The 18120-nt window shown below is 36.3% G+C and overlaps 1 protein-coding gene across 2 annotated transcripts in view; it reads right to left on the reverse strand.

Moving 5' to 3' along the window:
- Nucleotides 1–18120, reverse strand: part of draxina (dorsal inhibitory axon guidance protein a) — a 59477-nt gene that overhangs the window by 21386 nt on the left and 19971 nt on the right. Inside the window, exon 2 of one of the 2 annotated variants that reach the window (XM_030133431.1) lies at nt 4812–5329. In XM_030133431.1, the coding sequence (XP_029989291.1) occupies nt 4812–5307 (496 nt within the window). In that variant the 5' untranslated portion in view covers nt 5308–5329. Of the gene's footprint in view, nt 1–4811; nt 5333–18120 lie in introns of both variants that reach the window. The other variant, XM_030133430.1, reaches the window with a different exon arrangement.

The following is an 18120-nucleotide window of genomic DNA, read 5'->3' on the forward strand; positions in this document are numbered from 1 at the left end:
ACATCATAAAAACACACAGAACAACACAGTGAGGACAATCTACTGATGGTCACAGGCTTGGTTTTCTTTCATCCAATGCTTAAGTTGTGATTTGAAAGAGGCATATGACTGTGAGTCTCTTATGTTGCGTGGTAAACTCTTCCAATATTCAGTTCCAGTGACTGAAAGTGTAGTTTGTCCAAAAGATCTATTGTCTAAAAATAAGTTCATATATCTCACTGAAAAGTTACTCTTTAGGTGATTATGTCTTATTTTTAAGTGTGATGAGAACACTGGTCTGCCTTGGTGGAGGTCTGCGCTCTCCGAGTGCTTTTCTAGTTATTATTATTACCTCCGCTGAGGAGGATAATAATAATATAATAGTAATAATAATAATGTTTTTGTCGGCGTTGGTTTGTCTGTCTGTTTGTCTGTCCGTGTGCAAGAGAACTCAAAAAGTTATGGACGGATTTAGATGAAAATTTCAGGAAATGTTAATACTGGTACAAGGAACAAATGATTAAATTTTGGTGGTGATCGGGAGTGGGGGGGTGGGGGCCCACTGATCTGCCTTGGTGAAGGTCTGCGCTCTCCGAGTGCTTCTAGTTATTGTTGCTTTGCATGTCAGATGTTCTCTGTATATATGTGGGTACCACCTGGAGGAGGGAGGGGGTGGGATTTGGGGGGATAATGACCTGTGTAATTAATGCATTGTAATCCATTGTAAAATTTGTTTATACTAGAAAAGCACTCGGAGAGCGCAGACCTCCGCCAAGGCTGATCAGTCCTCTCATCTATCAATCTCTCATTAACTGAACATGTGTCCATCCACTGTCACTGATCCAACTCCGGGGGTTTTACTGATGAATCAATGTTGTAGAAGATGACGGTGTTGCCACGGTAACTACGGAGCCTCTGAACATCCAAATGGGTCATATCTGATGACCATGAAAAAATGAAGAACTGTATTTTACACCAATTATTGACATGTATTAATAAGATTAGTGGTTCTAAAGTTATGAACATTTTAGATCAGTAGATGCTTTTGGACACTGGTGTAGATTTGGGTCTTTATGGGTTAAAGTAGATGCAGACAAACATCCACAACAGCCCATTCCCAAAGAAGACATGACAGATGTTAGTCATAACATTCAGAATGGCTCCATTCTACTGCGATGTGGAGATGAGCTATCATGAAGAATACGAAGACCTTGAAATCCAAGTAAAAGTAACGCTCTCTTTCTTTAACTTGATAAATGTGTTCCACAATGAAGGCTACAGCTGGCTGCCTGTTCACTGTTGTAAATACATGTAGTTTGTTACAAACACGCCTGAAACTGGAGACCCCAGACATTCAAACCAGAGAATTTTTTTTGGCTAAAATTAATTTGTTTTTGATCATGTAATAATTTGCTATAGTATGTTGCAAATAAACGCTAATTTTAGACAACGTTTAGTCTATATAATGTATATTATTATGGACAGAGGCAGAAAAGCCAGGTGTAGATTACTGCACAAAGGGAGAATTTGATATAAGATAAGATAAGATAAGATAAGATAAGATAAGATAAGATAAGATAAGATAAGATAAGATAAGATAAGCCTTATTTTTCTTGGTCAGGATATGTACAGTCAGTCCAGCTTGGATTTACAAGGAGGACAATTAATACTGAACAAACAAGAACTCAAATTATGAATAAGGAAAGAGCTGCAGCATCTGAAACTGACCACAATGAACATTTGACAGATAAACAGAACCACAGTGCTGCAGTTTCAGACTCACAGTTTGTCATGTCTTTTATGGATTATGACTGTCTCTGTCAACTCACCATATTATTATTATTATTATTATTATTATTATTTTTTTTTTTTTTAATTTATTAATTTATTTTTTTAAAATCAATTACTAGAAATTTAAGGATTTGAATTCCAAGTGACCCCACATGGGGTCCCGACCCCTAGGTTGAAAAACACTGGGTTAGCGGTTCTAAAGTTAGAAACATTTTAGATCAGTAGATGCTTTTGGACACTGGTGTAGATTTGGGTCTTTATGGATTAAAGTCGATGCAGACAAATGTCCACAACAGCCCATTTCTACAGCAGACATGACAGATGTTAGTCATAACATTCAGAATGGCTCCATTCTACTGCGATGTGGAGATGAGCTATCATGAAGAATACGAAGACCTTGAAATCCAAGTAAAAGTAACGCTCTCTTTCTTTAACTTGATAAATGTGTTCCACAATGAAGGCTACAGCTGGCTGCCTGTTCACTGTTGTAAATACATGTAGTTTGTTACAAACACGCCTGAAACTGGAGACCCCAGACATTCAAACCAGAGAATTTTTTTTGGCTAAAATTAATTTGTTTTTGATCATGTAATAATTTGCTATAGTATGTTGCAAATAAACGCTAATTTTAGACAACGTTTAGTCTATATAATGTATATTATTATGGACAGAGGCAGAAAAGCCAGGTGTAGATTACTGCACAAAGGGAGAATTTGATATAAGATAAGATAAGATAAGATAAGATAAGATAAGATAAGATAAGATAAGATAAGATAAGATAAGATAAGATAAGATAAGATAAGATAAGCCTTATTTTTCTTGGTCAGGATATGTACAGTCAGTCCAGCTTGGATTTACAAGGAGGACAATTAATACTGAACAAACAAGAACTCAAATTATGAATAAGGAAAGAGCTGCAGCATCTGAAACTGACCACAATGAACATTTGACAGATAAACAGAACCACAGTGCTGCAGTTTCAGACTCACAGTTTGTCATGTCTTTTATGGATTATGACTGTCTCTGTCAACTCACCATATTATTATTATTATTATTATTATTATTTTTTTTTTTTTTTTTAATTTATTAATTTATTTTTTTAAAATCAATTACTAGAAATTTAAGGATTTGAATTCCAAGTGACCCCACATGGGGTCCCGACCCCTAGGTTGAAAAACACTGGGTTAGCGGTTCTAAAGTTAGAAACATTTTAGATCAGTAGATGCTTTTGGACACTGGTGTAGATTTGGGTCTTTATGGATTAAAGTCGATGCAGACAAATGTCCACAACAGCCCATTTCTACAGCAGACATGACAGATGTTAGTCATAACATTCAGAATGGCTCCATTCTACTGCGATGTGGAGATGAGCTATCATGAAGAATACGAAGACCTTGAAATCCAAGTAAAAGTAACGCTCTCTTTCTTTAACTTGATAAATGTGTTCCAGGATGAAGGCTACAGCTGGCTGCCTGTTCACTGTTGTAAATACATGTAGTTTGTTACAAACACGCCTGAAACTGGAGACCCCAGACATTCAAACCAGAGAATTTTTTTTGGCTAAAATTAATTTGTTTTTGATCATGTAATAATTTGCTATAGTATGTTGCAAATAAACGCTAATTTTAGACAACGTTTAGTCTATATAATGTATATTATTATGGACAGAGGCAGAAAAGCCAGGTGTAGATTACTGCACAAAGGGAGAATTTGATATAAGATAAGATAAGATAAGATAAGATAAGATAAGATAAGATAAGATAAGATAAGATAAGATAAGATAAGCCTTATTTTTCTTGGTCAGGATATGTACAGTCAGTCCAGCTTGGATTTACAAGGAGGACAATTAATACTGAACAAACAAGAACTCAAATTATGAATAAGGAAAGAGCTGCAGCATCTGAAACTGACCACAATGAACATTTGACAGATAAACAGAACCACAGTGCTGCAGTTTCAGACTCACAGTTTGTCATGTCTTTTATGGATTATGACTGTCTCTGTCAACTCACCATATTATTATTATTATTATTATTATTATTATTATTTTTTTTTTTTTTTTTAATTTATTAATTTATTTTTTTAAAATCAATTACTAGAAATTTAAGGATTTGAATTCCAAGTGACCCCACATGGGGTCCCGACCCCTAGGTTGAAAAACACTGGGTTAGCGGTTCTAAAGTTAGAAACATTTTAGATCAGTAGATGCTTTTGGACACTGGTGTAGATTTGGGTCTTTATGGATTAAAGTCGATGCAGACAAATGTCCACAACAGCCCATTTCTACAGCAGACATGACAGATGTTAGTCATAACATTCAGAATGGCTCCATTCTACTGCGATGTGGAGATGAGCTATCATGAAGAATACGAAGACCTTGAAATCCAAGTAAAAGTAACGCTCTCTTTCTTTAACTTGATAAATGTGTTCCAGGATGAAGGCTACAGCTGGCTGCCTGTTCACTGTTGTAAATACATGTAGTTTGTTACAAACACGCCTGAAACTAGCTAAGTTAATTTATAAGTCTATTCTAGGTCTGCTCCCATCCTACCTTCTGACCTACATCAGTCGGAGAACCACAGACTCTTATAATCTTCGTTTTCAGGAACTTTTCTTTATGTCTGTTCCTAAAGTTAGAACTGAACAGGGACAAAAGGCCTTCAGGTTTGCAGCCCCATTCACCTGGAATGAACTACAAAAGACCTGAAACTTAAGGATCTGGTTTCACTGGACACTTTTAAGAGGACTTAGACAGGGAGACATCTGACTGCAGATGTTTTGCCTGATGCACTTTGTCTTCATCTCATGGGCACTTTTTGCAAAGTTGACTTTGGAAGGTTTGACTTGACTATGTGTTTTTATGGATTGAAAAGTTGTTTTTGTTTTATGTATGAAAGTTTGTGTCTGTAACTATTTAATGTACTGCTGCCCATCTTGGCCAGGACACTCTTGGAAAAGAGATTTTTAATCTCAGTGAGGTTTTCCTGGTTAAATAAAGGCTAAATAAAAAATAAAAAATAAAAAAACTGTGGCCAGCCCACCTTTTCCGTGCCGTATTTTGTCCCGTCGACCCCCTGGTCTCCTGGGCTCTAGGTGCTGGCCTTGTCCATTCCCATGGCCGTGCCCTCTGCCCTTACGCGTCCCCAGAAGGTAATTATCCCGGGCCTGGGACGGGTTCTTCATACTCATTCGAACTCTGTCTCTGTCCCTAACCGGGCCCATCTCCAGTCTCACCGGACTCAGCCCCTCCAGGCCTGTCCCGTCATCCTCGGGTCTCGCCAGGGGGTGCAGGGGCCTGTGGGAGAGCAGACCGGCGCCCCCTTTGGCGGCTCGTGCCCCCTGGCGCTCGTGCCCTCTGTGGTCCCTGCTGTAGCCGTGGCCCTGCAGACCTTGCAGAGGGTACTGCAGGGTGTTGCTGCCGCCTGCTGAGGTCTGGGCCTGTCTCCTCTTGCCGTGGGCAGCTCCTGGATCAGTGCTGTGTGTCAGTGCCAGGGTGGCGAACAGAAACGCCAGGGGCAGACTCCAGGGGAGAGCCATGGTCTGTGCAACACAACGCCACCTGCTGGGCAAAAGAACAACATCTGAATACTGCAATATGGTAATTAGATTCACATACAGTATAAAGTAAAGGATTAAGGATTTAAACGTACAGTGATGTGCTGTAATAATTTCCCTTAAAATAGAGTTTATGAACTCATCGACACATAACATACAGTCCTGTTAAAAATGTTAGGCCAGTTAAGTTGCACTTCTTCCCATCCCTTTTTGGGCATGTAAATGAAACTATTGTGCTGTTCTTCTAAGACTGTTATGATTGTTGATATTTGTATTATTACCTTCGCCAAGGAGGTTATGTTTTTGCCGGCGTTGGTTTGTCTATCTGTCTATCTGTGTGCAAGATAACTCAAAAAGTTATGGACAGATTTGGATGAAAATTTCGGGAAATGTTGATACTGGCACAAGGAACAAATGATTAAATTTTGGTGATGATTGGGGGGGGGCACTGATCTGCCTTGGTGGAGGTCTGCGCTCTCCAAGTGCTTTTCTAGAAAAGACAGCGCAGACCTCCACCATGGCTGATCAGTGGGGCCCCCCTGTGGACCCCCCCACCCCCGATGACCACCAAAATTTAACCATTTGTTCCTTGTGCCAGTATCAACATTTCCTGACAATTTCATGAAAATCCATCTGTAACTTTTTGAGTTATCTTGCTAACAAACAAACAAACATTGGCGGGGGAGGTGGCAGATCTGTGCTCTCCGAGTGCTTTTCTAGTTATGTATGTTTTGCTTGTTTGTGTATATGTTAAATTTCATTGCATGTTCGGAATAAATCACTAAATCACAATCACATAATGACCACACACACATTTCTCAGCTTCTACAGTCTGGATATATGTGACGTATGAACTGCAGTAAAAACTAACATTTCAGGGAAAAACCAGCTTCTATAACCTCCTGAGACCCAGCAGAGTGAAAGTTTCAGCCTTTTTACATTAAGCAGTTGTCTTGACTGGAAACTGCATAATGCAACAGTTTTCTGAGATACAATTTAAAAATTATTTTTATTTATTCATCTATATTTTTTAAATGGAATGTCTTTTGCAATGGACAGCATTTTAAAAGTAAAACTGTGAAAGTTTTGTCCCCTACAGAGCAAGGTCATTATCGTTATCGAAAACTAACGAAATGACAAAAACTAGAATTGAAAAAACATTTTCATTAACTGAAATAAATAAAAACTATACCAGTAATTAAAAGAAAAAATAACTATAACTAACTGAAACTGTATTGTGTGCTTACAAAACTAACTAAAATGTATAAAAATGATGGATAAAATTCCCTTCGTTTTCGTCTTTGTCAACGTCGGATTGATACGAAATTGATTTATTTCACTCAAGTAATTTTAGCTGATGGCACTATATGATATTTGACAGTCCGTCACTTCTCGTCACTTCTTTAGAGTCGTCTTCTGGTCCCCACTATACCTGGAAATATGGAGACTAAAGTTGGGAGGAAGCAGCAGAGTCCTGTCTGGGATTTATGTGAATATAATGGTGAAGATATGAAAAAAAAAAAAAAAAAAACTAAACTAAAACTAAGCATTTACAAGAAAACAAAAACTAACAAAAACTAGCAAACCTGCTTTAAAAACTAATTAAAACTAACTGAACTAGAGAAAAAAAAGTCAAAACTAAATAAAACTAAACTATAATGAAAAATCCAAAACTATTATAACCTTGCTACAGAGGACTAAAATGCATTGCTGGTTCTCAGAAGGATAAACCAAAGTGTTAGTATTCAGTGTGACCTCCCTTTGCACTTAACATGTCTTTAACACTTTTGTTCAGACAATATGAGATTTATTTCATTAAATTTCTAATGTTTCACACTAGGTTTCATTCAACACATGTCAGATGTTTCTAATTATTTGTGCTGCTTCTTGTCATGGGGTCAGAGGTCACATTAAATAGTGACTTTGACCTTCAGTTTTTTGTGTGTCTTTTAAGGTTGTGCACATATTTCCTGTATTTTCTTGTTGCATCTGATGAAAACAGAATAAGAAATGCACACGTCTGGTCATTTCAACCCTGCAAAAACAACAAATCTAAAGGTGACCCAAGACTTTTGTGCAACGCTGTAATAATTTAGCACCAAAGACTCGCTGCTTGTCATAATGTGGCACTTCAATTTGGCACGACGCTACCTAAGATATTAGCTTTCATTTTAGGCATAATTTTTAATCATTTTATTTAAATATGGACAGTAAAAAGATTTGATGGATGAATGAGATTGAAGTAAGCCATAGAAATCCCTCTTAATACCTACTTACCTTTTGATTTCAAAACCATGTATTTGGGATACATTTCTCCAGAGGTTGAAAACATAAACAGACACTTATTCAGCATATTACTAGCTGCAGGAAAAAAGCAATAACTAAATGATGGATGACACAAGAAGAACCGACAATAAATAATTGGATAGACATAACTATGGGAATTTATAGGATGGAAAGAATAACCTTTACTGTAAATTTGAAGATGGATGTTTTTGTGTAACACTGGGAGGGATGGGTGAGATATGTGAAGCCTTTGAGATCTGATTTTACTGAGACGAATGCATGAATATGAACCCAAAATCCTCTGAAGGAAATATGTTTTTGTGTTTTTATTTATCTTTATTTATACATTGATTCTTTATTTTGAGATCCTGTATGCCAGGACCATGATGAGCTGCTGTAAATGTTTTTGTTTTGTTTTTGTTTTGTTTTTTACACCTACTCTCTGGATGTGTATCGCCTAAAATTTGCTTAGATGTCTTATTTCTGTCTTTGTGCATAAGAAATCAATATAAGTGAATCCCCAAAGGAACGTTGTGTTGGTAAATGCAAGTTTTACAAATGTACAGGATTTCAGTTCTGTTCAACATGTTGATGCTCATATGAACTATGTTTTCAGCTCAAAAATGTCCAATTTCATCACAATTCATGCTGTATTTTCATGTCACAAATGGCCAAGTTATATTTTAACTGAATTTACCTGAAAAACAAATATTCTATTCTTTTAGATTCCCTATTTTTTCTTACCAGATTCTATCCTACATATCACATGTTTTATTTGTACAGGTTCAATCTGGAGTATGGTGCTGATCCATCCTGCTTATGTTACACCAATACATACATTAAGAATGTTACATGACACTTTTTAAATCAACAGTTTTCTAATAATAAGCATTTTTATAAAGAAATAACAATTCTATATTGTTATTTACTCTTTAGTCTGATGATAAACTATACAATAAATAATTCTGATCCTAGTTTTTGCACAGGGATCATTAGTGTAAACGCTGACATGGCTGCAGAGCATCAGTATGATGGGATCCACAACAACCATGTCACATCCGTCCACTGACACATTTAGTGTTTTTGTGTCAGCTGTTATTGTTTTAGATCCACAATACCAACATTTATGAATAAGAGGAGAATTGGCAATAGTAAGTCTATAAGTTTACTACAAATAAAGTACTGGTACTGACCAGAGCATCATGGGTAATGTCACGTCCGTCCACCAGTAAAAGTTTTCACATACACGTGCTATTCCAAATCCAATATTTATGAAAATAGAGCTTCCACTGTCACATAATATCAGTAGTCTGTGCACAAATGGATTAGCATTATTTCAACACAGTTCTATGCATTTCTGACAACTTTTTTTTTTTTTTTGACAAAAATGGCCACTCATTTGACCCCTTAAGGAAATTGTAGCCGGTATAGTTTGTGTATTTGTCTGTTTTTTTCAATGTGTGAAAAAAAACTGATTTCTTTCAATAGAAAGAGAATAAAAAAAAACAAAAAAAAGAATGAGCTTGAAGTAAAATGGCATGTGAGAACTGAAAAATACCAGTTGTAACTTTAATGCTGCATCAATCTGCAACTTTTGCTCATTCACATTTAGGCTTTTTTCTACAGTACCTCAAGGACTGTAGATGTGTCCTTTACTCTGCTATTTTCACTCACCCAACACCCATCTTCCACATTCAGACACATCACTCTCATCCTCATGTGCAGTTCCGTTTATCTGGACTGGGTAGGTTTGAGGAGGTGATAAAGAGGTGGACAGACGCATGTGCTTCTTTTAAGAAATGACTTCCCGGCTTTCCATTTTCCACTCCTGCACCTTCATCCTTTACTCCTTGTGAGATACCGTACTCTGTGGATCCTTCATCACTGTCTATTCAGTGAGCTGGAGAGCCCTCCAATCGTACTTTCCATTATAAAAGTCAACATATCTGTGAGGTATGACTCCACTGAAATGAAGTTCTGTTAATCTACATTAAAGGCCCGGCGCCTTGTGGAACAGTGAATAAAATACTAGCACACAAGAACATATCCTTTAATCTCCATCTTATTTGTGCCAAGACACTATATATAAAACGACACATAATGATCTACAATTTGCACAGTCTTTTATTTTCAGCCATGATGGCATGCTAAAACTACGAAGAGCTTTATTTTGGGATATTTAGCTTAGATCAGTGGTTTCCAACCTTTTTTGGCCCGTGACCCCATTTTAACATCACAAATTTCTGGCGACCCCAGACATTTTTTTTTGTGCTAAAATTAATTTGTTCTTAATCATGTAATAGTTTGCTATATTATGCTGCAAATATATGTCAGGGTAGAGACTGCGATCTGGTAGGATCAGCGATTCTACCAGTAGAGACTCCGATCGTAGTTTCTACCAGTAGAAACTCCGATCAGAGTCTCTACTTGTAGAAACTCCGATCCAAACCCTAACCCTAACCCTAACCCTAACCCTTCTACTGGCAGGATCAGAGTTTCTACCAGTAGAGACTCTGATCGGAGTTTCTACTGATAGAATCGCCGATCCTACCAGATCGCAGTCTCTACCCTTACATATACGTTAATTTTAGACGACATTTAGTCTGTATCAAAGGTGTCAAACATGCGGCCTGGGGGCCAAATCCGGCTCGCGGGATGAATTTGTGAAATGCAAAAATTACACTGAAGATATTAACAAACAATGGTGTTAAAATCATTTTAGGTTGTTATGGAAATGTTCAACTGATAACCCACACACAAAGAGGAGGAGAGAAAGTTAGAGTTAAAATAAATAAATGCATTTATTGAGAAGTCAATCACAGAGAAACTCTGTAAGTGAAGTCTGATTAAACAAGAGAAAACTAAAGATTATATAGAACCAAATCCAACCCCCTCAAACTATGATGTCATTCCTTACGTACATCGTACCACCCCATACTACTCCTTCTCTGCTCCCTGAAGAGGTCATGATTACCTCTCCACTCTAACCTTGCTTGGATCCAATCTGGAGTGCAGGCGCCATCCTCTATCTACACATTCAGACATTTAGGTGTTTGGGTTTTAACTCAAGGCAAGAACTCCGTTCCTGGGTTGGGGGTGTTACAGAGTGGTAAACATCACACATAATGAATAATGACTCAGCATTAAAAGAAGATGTACTAACACTATAAAATATAAAGAGTATAAAATATAAAAAGTAAATTTTTCCACCACAAGGTCAATTCAATCTAAAGTGGGTCAGACCAGTAAAACACTATCATAATAACCTATACATAAAGAAAACCGCAAATTTCTCTCTTTTTTTTGGTGTAAAAAAGGTAAAATTACACAAAAATGTTTACATTTACAGACTAGCCTTTCACAAAAAATGTCAATAACCTGAAATGTCTTAAGAGAAGTATGTAGAATTGTACTAATACTCTGCCTGTTACTACAGGTTTTGTGTATTTGTAGATCCACTGTGATCTGTAAGCTGTGATGTACATGTATGAATGATAAACTGAGGCATAATATTGTTAAAATTGCACCTATTTTTCTAAAGAATTTTTGGGTCGTTCGTATTTGTTCATGTTATGTTCAAGTACAGTTTGTAGACAGAAACATTTTCATCACGGAATTTGACTTTTTTCACTCAAAAACATTAGAGAAAATTTTTGAGTTGACATTTATAAGTCTTATCCTATTATTTATATTATTTGACTGGTCCAGCCCACTTTATAACATATTAGTCTGTATGTGGCCCCTGAACTAAAATGAGTTTGACAGCCCTGGTCTATATAATGTATATTATTGTGGACGGAGGCAGAAAATCCAGGTGTAGATTACTGCACATAGTGAGAATTGGATTTTCCTTGGTCAGGATATGAACAGTCAGTCCAGCTGTTATTTACAAGGCTGACAATTAATACTGAACAAACAAGAACTCAAACTATGAATTATGAAAGAGCTGCAGCATCTGAAACTGACCACAATGAACATTTGACAGATAAACAGAACCACAGTGCTTCAGTTTCAGACTCACAGTTTGTTATGTCTTTTACGGATTGGGATTGTCTCTGTCAACTCACCATATATTTTTTATTAGGGGTGTAAGAAAATATTGGTTCTGCAATATATTGGGATATTTCATTTGACAATACTGTATCGATATTAAAAAAAAATTATTTGGTGTTTTTATTTCACTGTTTTTAGGTGTACAGTTGCTTTTATGTCTTTTTAATCTATTCTTGTATTGTAGTCTATTATTTTGCTTTTTATTCTTTTGTACGACACTGTTTTAATTGTACAGCTGTTTTATGTTTTTAATCTATTCTTGTATTTTTCTTTCATTTTTGGTTTTTCCCCGTAAGTCGCTTTGGAAAAAAACGTCTGCCAAATGCATAAACGTAAATGTAAAAAGTACTGTATCGGTATTAAAAAGTACTGTATCGATATTTTTAGGTATTTATTCAAATGCGGGCAGAGGTTCATTTTTTGTTTTTTGTTTTTTCTTTATATTTTTTGGGAATCCTGCATGCTCTTTTGTTTATATATTCACATGGGTATTTTTCTCTGTTGTTTGTAAACTAAAAAAATAATTCATTACATTAATATTCAAACTGTATTTATCCAAATCCTGCATTTTGAGTTTTTACAGAGGAAACGTTTGTGATATAGCATTAGATCCTATTCTGATCTAATACAATTTTGTTTAGTATTGTCGCATATTTCTGGTTTTCCAAGAAATAAACATTTAAAAAAAAGAAACAAAACAACCCAAAAATATAGCCTTTTTAACAGTATCATGATATATCGTATTGTGATCCTAGTATTGTGATTTGTATCGTATCGCCAGATTCTTGCCAATACACAGCCCTACTGATCATATGTAAAAAGGACAAGCTCAAAACTTGATAGATAGATAGATAGATAGATAGATAGATAGATAGATAGATAGATAGATAGATAGATAGATAGATAGATAGATAGATAGATAGATAGATAGATAGATAGATAGATAGATAGATAGATAGATAGATAGATAGATAGATAGATAGATAGATAGATAGATAGATACAGGGTGGGGAAGCAAAATGTACAATATTTTGAGGCAGGGATTGAAAGACAGTGTATGACCAATTAGTTTATTGAAAGTCATGAGAATTTATTTGTCACAAGAAAATGTCCATAATAGAAAATGTTTTTATTCTATGTGTCCTCCTTCTTTCTCAATAACTGCCTTCACACGCTTCCTGAAACTTGCGCAAGTGTTCCTCAAATATTCGGGTGACAACATCTCCCATTCTTCTTTAATAGTATCTTCCAGACTTTCTGGTAATAGTTTTGCTCATAGTCATTCTCTTCTTTCCATTATAAACAGTCTTTATGGACACTCCAACTATTTCTGAAATCTCCTTTGGTGTGACGAGTGCATTCAGCAAATCACACACTCTTTGACGTTCGCTTTCCTGATTACTCATATGGGCAAAAGTTTCTGAAAAGGTATGGATAATAGTGTTAGGTATGATTATGACATCAATATATGTTTGGTTTCAAAACAATTGACGTAGTGCCTGCTGCGAAAAAACAACTAAATGTTCATTGTAAATTTTGCTTCCCCACCCTGTAGATAGATAGATAGATAGATAGATAGATAGATAGATAGATAGATAGATAGATAGATAGATAGATAGATAGATAGATAGATAGATAGATAGATAGATAGATAGATAGATAGATCATGTCATGTAAGATGACTTTCTAAGGCTGTTTATTTTATCCTCCTCTTCCATCGGCACAGACACATAACGCCATTACGACGCTGTGGCGAGTAACTCCTTTGTGTTAAAAGACAAACGGCAGTGCAGAGCATACAGAAAATCAATGAAGGAGAAGTATTGAGCTGCTGCTGATGGTGTGCACTAGTGTGTGTGTGTGTCTTCTCGTGTGTGTGTGTACCTTAAATAGAGTTGGGGAGGGGGGGGTGACACGGCCCCTGCTCTTTCATCACACTGACACACACACTAAGTTGAAATCCCACACCCTTGGGTTTACAGTGGGTTATTTAGGCGTGTGTAAAAACAGGACAGAGGCGCTGGGTTCTGTGCGCTGCAGAGGATGCAGTCAGTGTTAGTGGAAACGTGCAGGGCTGGTGCAGGCAGCACCCCGGGGGGATTTAGAGGCAAGGCCTGGCCTCTGGGAGTTCGAGCAGCTGTGCAGTTTGCAAACAACAGTGTGAGGCTGGATGCTGAGGTGGGACCTTTATCTCTGAGAGGCCTTCAATGTGTTGGGGAAGGGGGGGGGGCAATCAGCCATGTTACACAATAAGTGTTAGCTGGGATTACATTGTGTCTGCTGGACATGTGAGGTGTCGCTGGTGTCAAGTGGCCTGGACCCTGCGCAGCCAAAAGGGGAATTTAGTGAGAAAACAAAGAAATGACCAAAGTGAACCAAAGAGTTGGAGAGAGTCAAAAAAAATGCAGTCAAAGCACTCATTTGTTTAGGTTTAACACTTATTATTTTGTAAAACTGAGCCAATGGTGAATCACCGGAAAAGAAAGAATTGTGAAATCTACACTAAGTCTGAGTAAGGTTCTAATAGTTTTGGATTTTTCATTATAGTTTAGTTTTATTTAGTTTTGACTTGTTTTTCTCTAATTCAGTTAGTTTTAATTCGTTTTTAGAGCAGGTTTGCTAGTTTTTATTCGTTTTCATTTTTCTCCTAAATGCTTCGTTTTAGTTTAGTTTTAGTATTAATTTTAGTTTTGTCGTATGTTTTATCTTCTTCGCCATCATATTCAAATAAATCCCAGACAGGACTCTGAATTCTCCAAACATTAGTCTCCATGTTTCCAGGTAGAGTGACGACTATAAATGACGACTATAAACGGCAAGTGACGAGAAGTGACGGACCATTAAATATCATAGGGAGCCAACAGCTAAAATTGCTTGAGGGAAGTAAATCGATTTTATATCAATCCGACATTGACAAAGACAAAAACGAAGGGAATTCTATCCATAATTTTTAGACGTTTTAGTTAGTTTTGTGAACAGAATACAGTTTCAGTTAGTTACAATTTTTTCTTTTTAATTATAGTTTTTATTTATTTCAGTAAAAAACGAAAATGTTTTTACAATTCTAGTTTTCGTCATTTTGTTAGTTTTCGTTAACAATAATAACCTTGGTATGTACTCACTTATTTGTTTAGGTTTTTTGTAAAAATTGAGCCAATGCTGAATCACCAGAAAAGAAAGAATTGTGAAATCTACACCAAGGTTATTATCGTTAATGAAAACGAACGAAAAGACGAAAACTAAAATTGAAATAACATTTTCGTTAACTGAAATAAATAAAAACTCTAATTAAAAGAAAAAAACGATAACTAACTGAAACTGTATTGTGAGCTTACAAAACTAACTAAAACGTATAAAAATTATGGATACAATTCCCTTCGTTTTCGTCTTTGTCAATGTCGGATTGATATCAAATTAATTTCTTTGGCTCCAGCAGTTTGAGCTGGTGACACCATACGACACTTCCCAGTCTGTCATGTCTGGTCACTGGTGGTTTCCAGTGGTCTTCTGGTCCCCACTCTACCTGGAACATACAGACTAAAGCTGGGACACAGCAGCACAGTCCTGTCTGGGGTTTACTGTAGTGATACATGGGTCGGGTTTTTTTTTTTTTTTTGGCGTACCGTGTGTGTGCGCGTGAGTGACAGAGACAGAGCAGAGCTAAAGGACAGAGTCAAACAGGACTAGCATCCAGGTTAAAACTGGAGAGTTTATCACCATGAAAAGGCCTTCCAAGCCCTGAACTGCACAGTTTAGAAGAGGAGAAAAGAGGAGGATGAAAACTAATCCAATTACAGAGGTATGGAAGCTGTTATAATGTTAAAAAACGTTTGATGTTACTAGCTACAGCTAGCTGAACTGAACTGAAGCAAAGTTAGCTAATAATGGAACTGGAGATGATTGAGATATGAGATATCTGCTAAGGTGTGGTTTACTGATGAGGAACTGGGTTATATATGTTTATAAGTGGTTTATATATGTTTCTGTCTGCTTTAACTGCTGGTTAGCTGGTTTATAATAGGTTCCTATCTGGTTTAACTGCTGGTTAGCTGGTTAATATATGTTTCTGTCTGCTTTAACTGCTGGTTAGCTGGTTTATAATAGGTTCCTATCTGGTTTAACTGCTGGTTAGCTGGTTAATATATGTTTCTGTCTGCTTTAACTGCTGGTTAGCTGGTTTATAATAGGTTCCTATCTGGTTTAACTGCTGGTTAGCTGGTTAATATATGTTTCTGTCTGCTTTAACTGCTGGTTAGCTGGTTTATAATAGGTTCCTATCTGGTTTAACTGCTGGTTAGCTGGTTTATATATGTTTCTGTCTGCTTTAACTGCTGGTTAGCTGGTTTATAATAGGTTCCTATCTGGTTTAACTGCTGGTTAGCTGGTTAATATAGGTTTCTGTCTGCTTTAACTGCTGGTTAGCTGGTTTATATATGTTTCTGTCTGCTTTAACTGCTGGTTAGCTGGTTTATAATAGGTTCCTATCTGGTTTAACTGCTGGTTAGCTGGTTTATATATGTTTCTGTCTGCTTTAACTGCTGGTTAGCTGGTTTATAATATGTTCCTATCTGCTTTAACTGCTGGGTAGCTGGTTTATATATGTTTCTGTCTGCTTTAACTGCTGGTTAGCTGGTTTATATATGTTTCTGTCTGCTTTAACTGCTGGTTAGCTGGTTTATATATGTTTCTGTCTGCTTTAACTGCTGGTTAGCTGGTTTATAATATGTTCCTATCTGCTTTAACTGCTGGTTAGCTGGTTTATATATGTTTCTGTCTGCTTTAACTGCTGGTTAGCTGGTTTATATATGTTTCTATCTGCTTTAACTGCTGGTTAGCTGGTTTATATATGTTTCTGTCTGCTTTAACTGCTGGTTAGCTGGTTTATATATGTTTCTGTCTGCTTTAACTGCTGGTTAGCTGGTTTATATATGTTTCTGTCTGCTTTAACTGCTGGTTAGCTGGTTTATATATGTTTCTGTCTGCTTTAACTGCTGGTTAGCTGGTTTATATATGTTTCTATCTGCTTTAACTGCTGGTTAGCTGGTTATATATGTTTCTATCTGGTTTAACTGCTGGTTAGCTGGTTTATATATGTTTCTATCTGCTTTAACTGCTGGTTAGCTGGTTATATATGTTTCTATCTGGTTTAACTGCTGGCTGCTTTGTGCATCTCCTCTCATGCTTTGCACATCTTCGCATTGTTTCATGTAAGTGACATTGTGTATGGATTGCACCCCACCTCAACCTGCTATAGGGAATTTATACATTGTACGGTACATTGTGTCTCTGCTCAGTCCATGAGCCGCCCTAACCCGACCCCCAAATAAAGTGTCCAGGGTAGCCCATATCCATGCCTCACTAATTTCTTTGAATAGGATGATGAGGAAGATAAAATATATGAAATAACTAAAACTAATACTAAAACTAAACTAAACTAAACTAAAACTAAGCATTCAGAAAAAAAACGATAACTAATAAAAACTAACAAACCTGCTCTAAAAACTAATTAAAACTAACTGAATAAGAGAAAAAAAAGTCAAAACTAATTAAAACTAAACTATAATTAAAAATCCAAAACTATTATAACCTTGATCTACACCAAATGTTATAATAGTTTGGATTTTTCATAATAGTTTAGTTTTATTTAGTTTTGACTTTTTTCTCTAATTCAGTTAGTTTTAATTAGTTTTTCGAACAGGTTTGCTAGTTTTTTTTATTTATTTATTTTTTTTAAATGTGTAGTTTCAGTTTTTTCATATCTTTTATCTTCTTCGCCGTCATATTCAAATAAATCCCAAACAGGACTCTGCTGCTTTCTCCCAACTTTAGTCTCCATGTTTCCAGATAAGAGTGGAGATGAGAAGACGACTGTAAACCACAAGTGACGAGAAGAGACGGACTGTGACGTGTCATAAGGTGCAACAACAAATGACCAAAGTGAACTGAAGAGTGGGAGAGAGTCAAAAAAAAAAAAAAAATAGCAGAGTATATATTATCATGGACAAAATATTTTCTGTATGTACCAAAGTTATAATAGTTTTGAATTTTTCATTATAGTTTAGTTTTATTTAGCTTTGACTTTTTTTTCTCTAAGTTTTCTCAGTGAGTTTTAATTAATTTTTAGAGCAGGTTTGCTAGTTTTTACTAGTTTTCGTTCTTTTCTAAATGCTTAGTTTTAGTTTAGTTTTAGTTTCTTTATATCTTTTATCTTCTTCACTGTCGTATTCAAATAAATCCCAGACAGGACTCTGCTGCTTTCTCCCAACTTTAGTCTCCATGTTTCCAGGTAGAGTGGGGACCAGAAGACGACTGGAAACCACAAGTGACGAGAAGTGACGGACCATTAAATATCTTATGGTGCCAGCAGCTAAAACTGCTTGAGGGAAATAAATCGATTTTATATCAATCGGACATTGACAAAGACGAAAACGAAGAGAATTTTATCCATAATTTTTA

This window comes from Sphaeramia orbicularis, chromosome 5 (genome assembly GCF_902148855.1).
Source record: "Sphaeramia orbicularis chromosome 5, fSphaOr1.1, whole genome shotgun sequence".
Taxonomy (NCBI): domain Eukaryota; kingdom Metazoa; phylum Chordata; class Actinopteri; order Kurtiformes; family Apogonidae; genus Sphaeramia; species Sphaeramia orbicularis.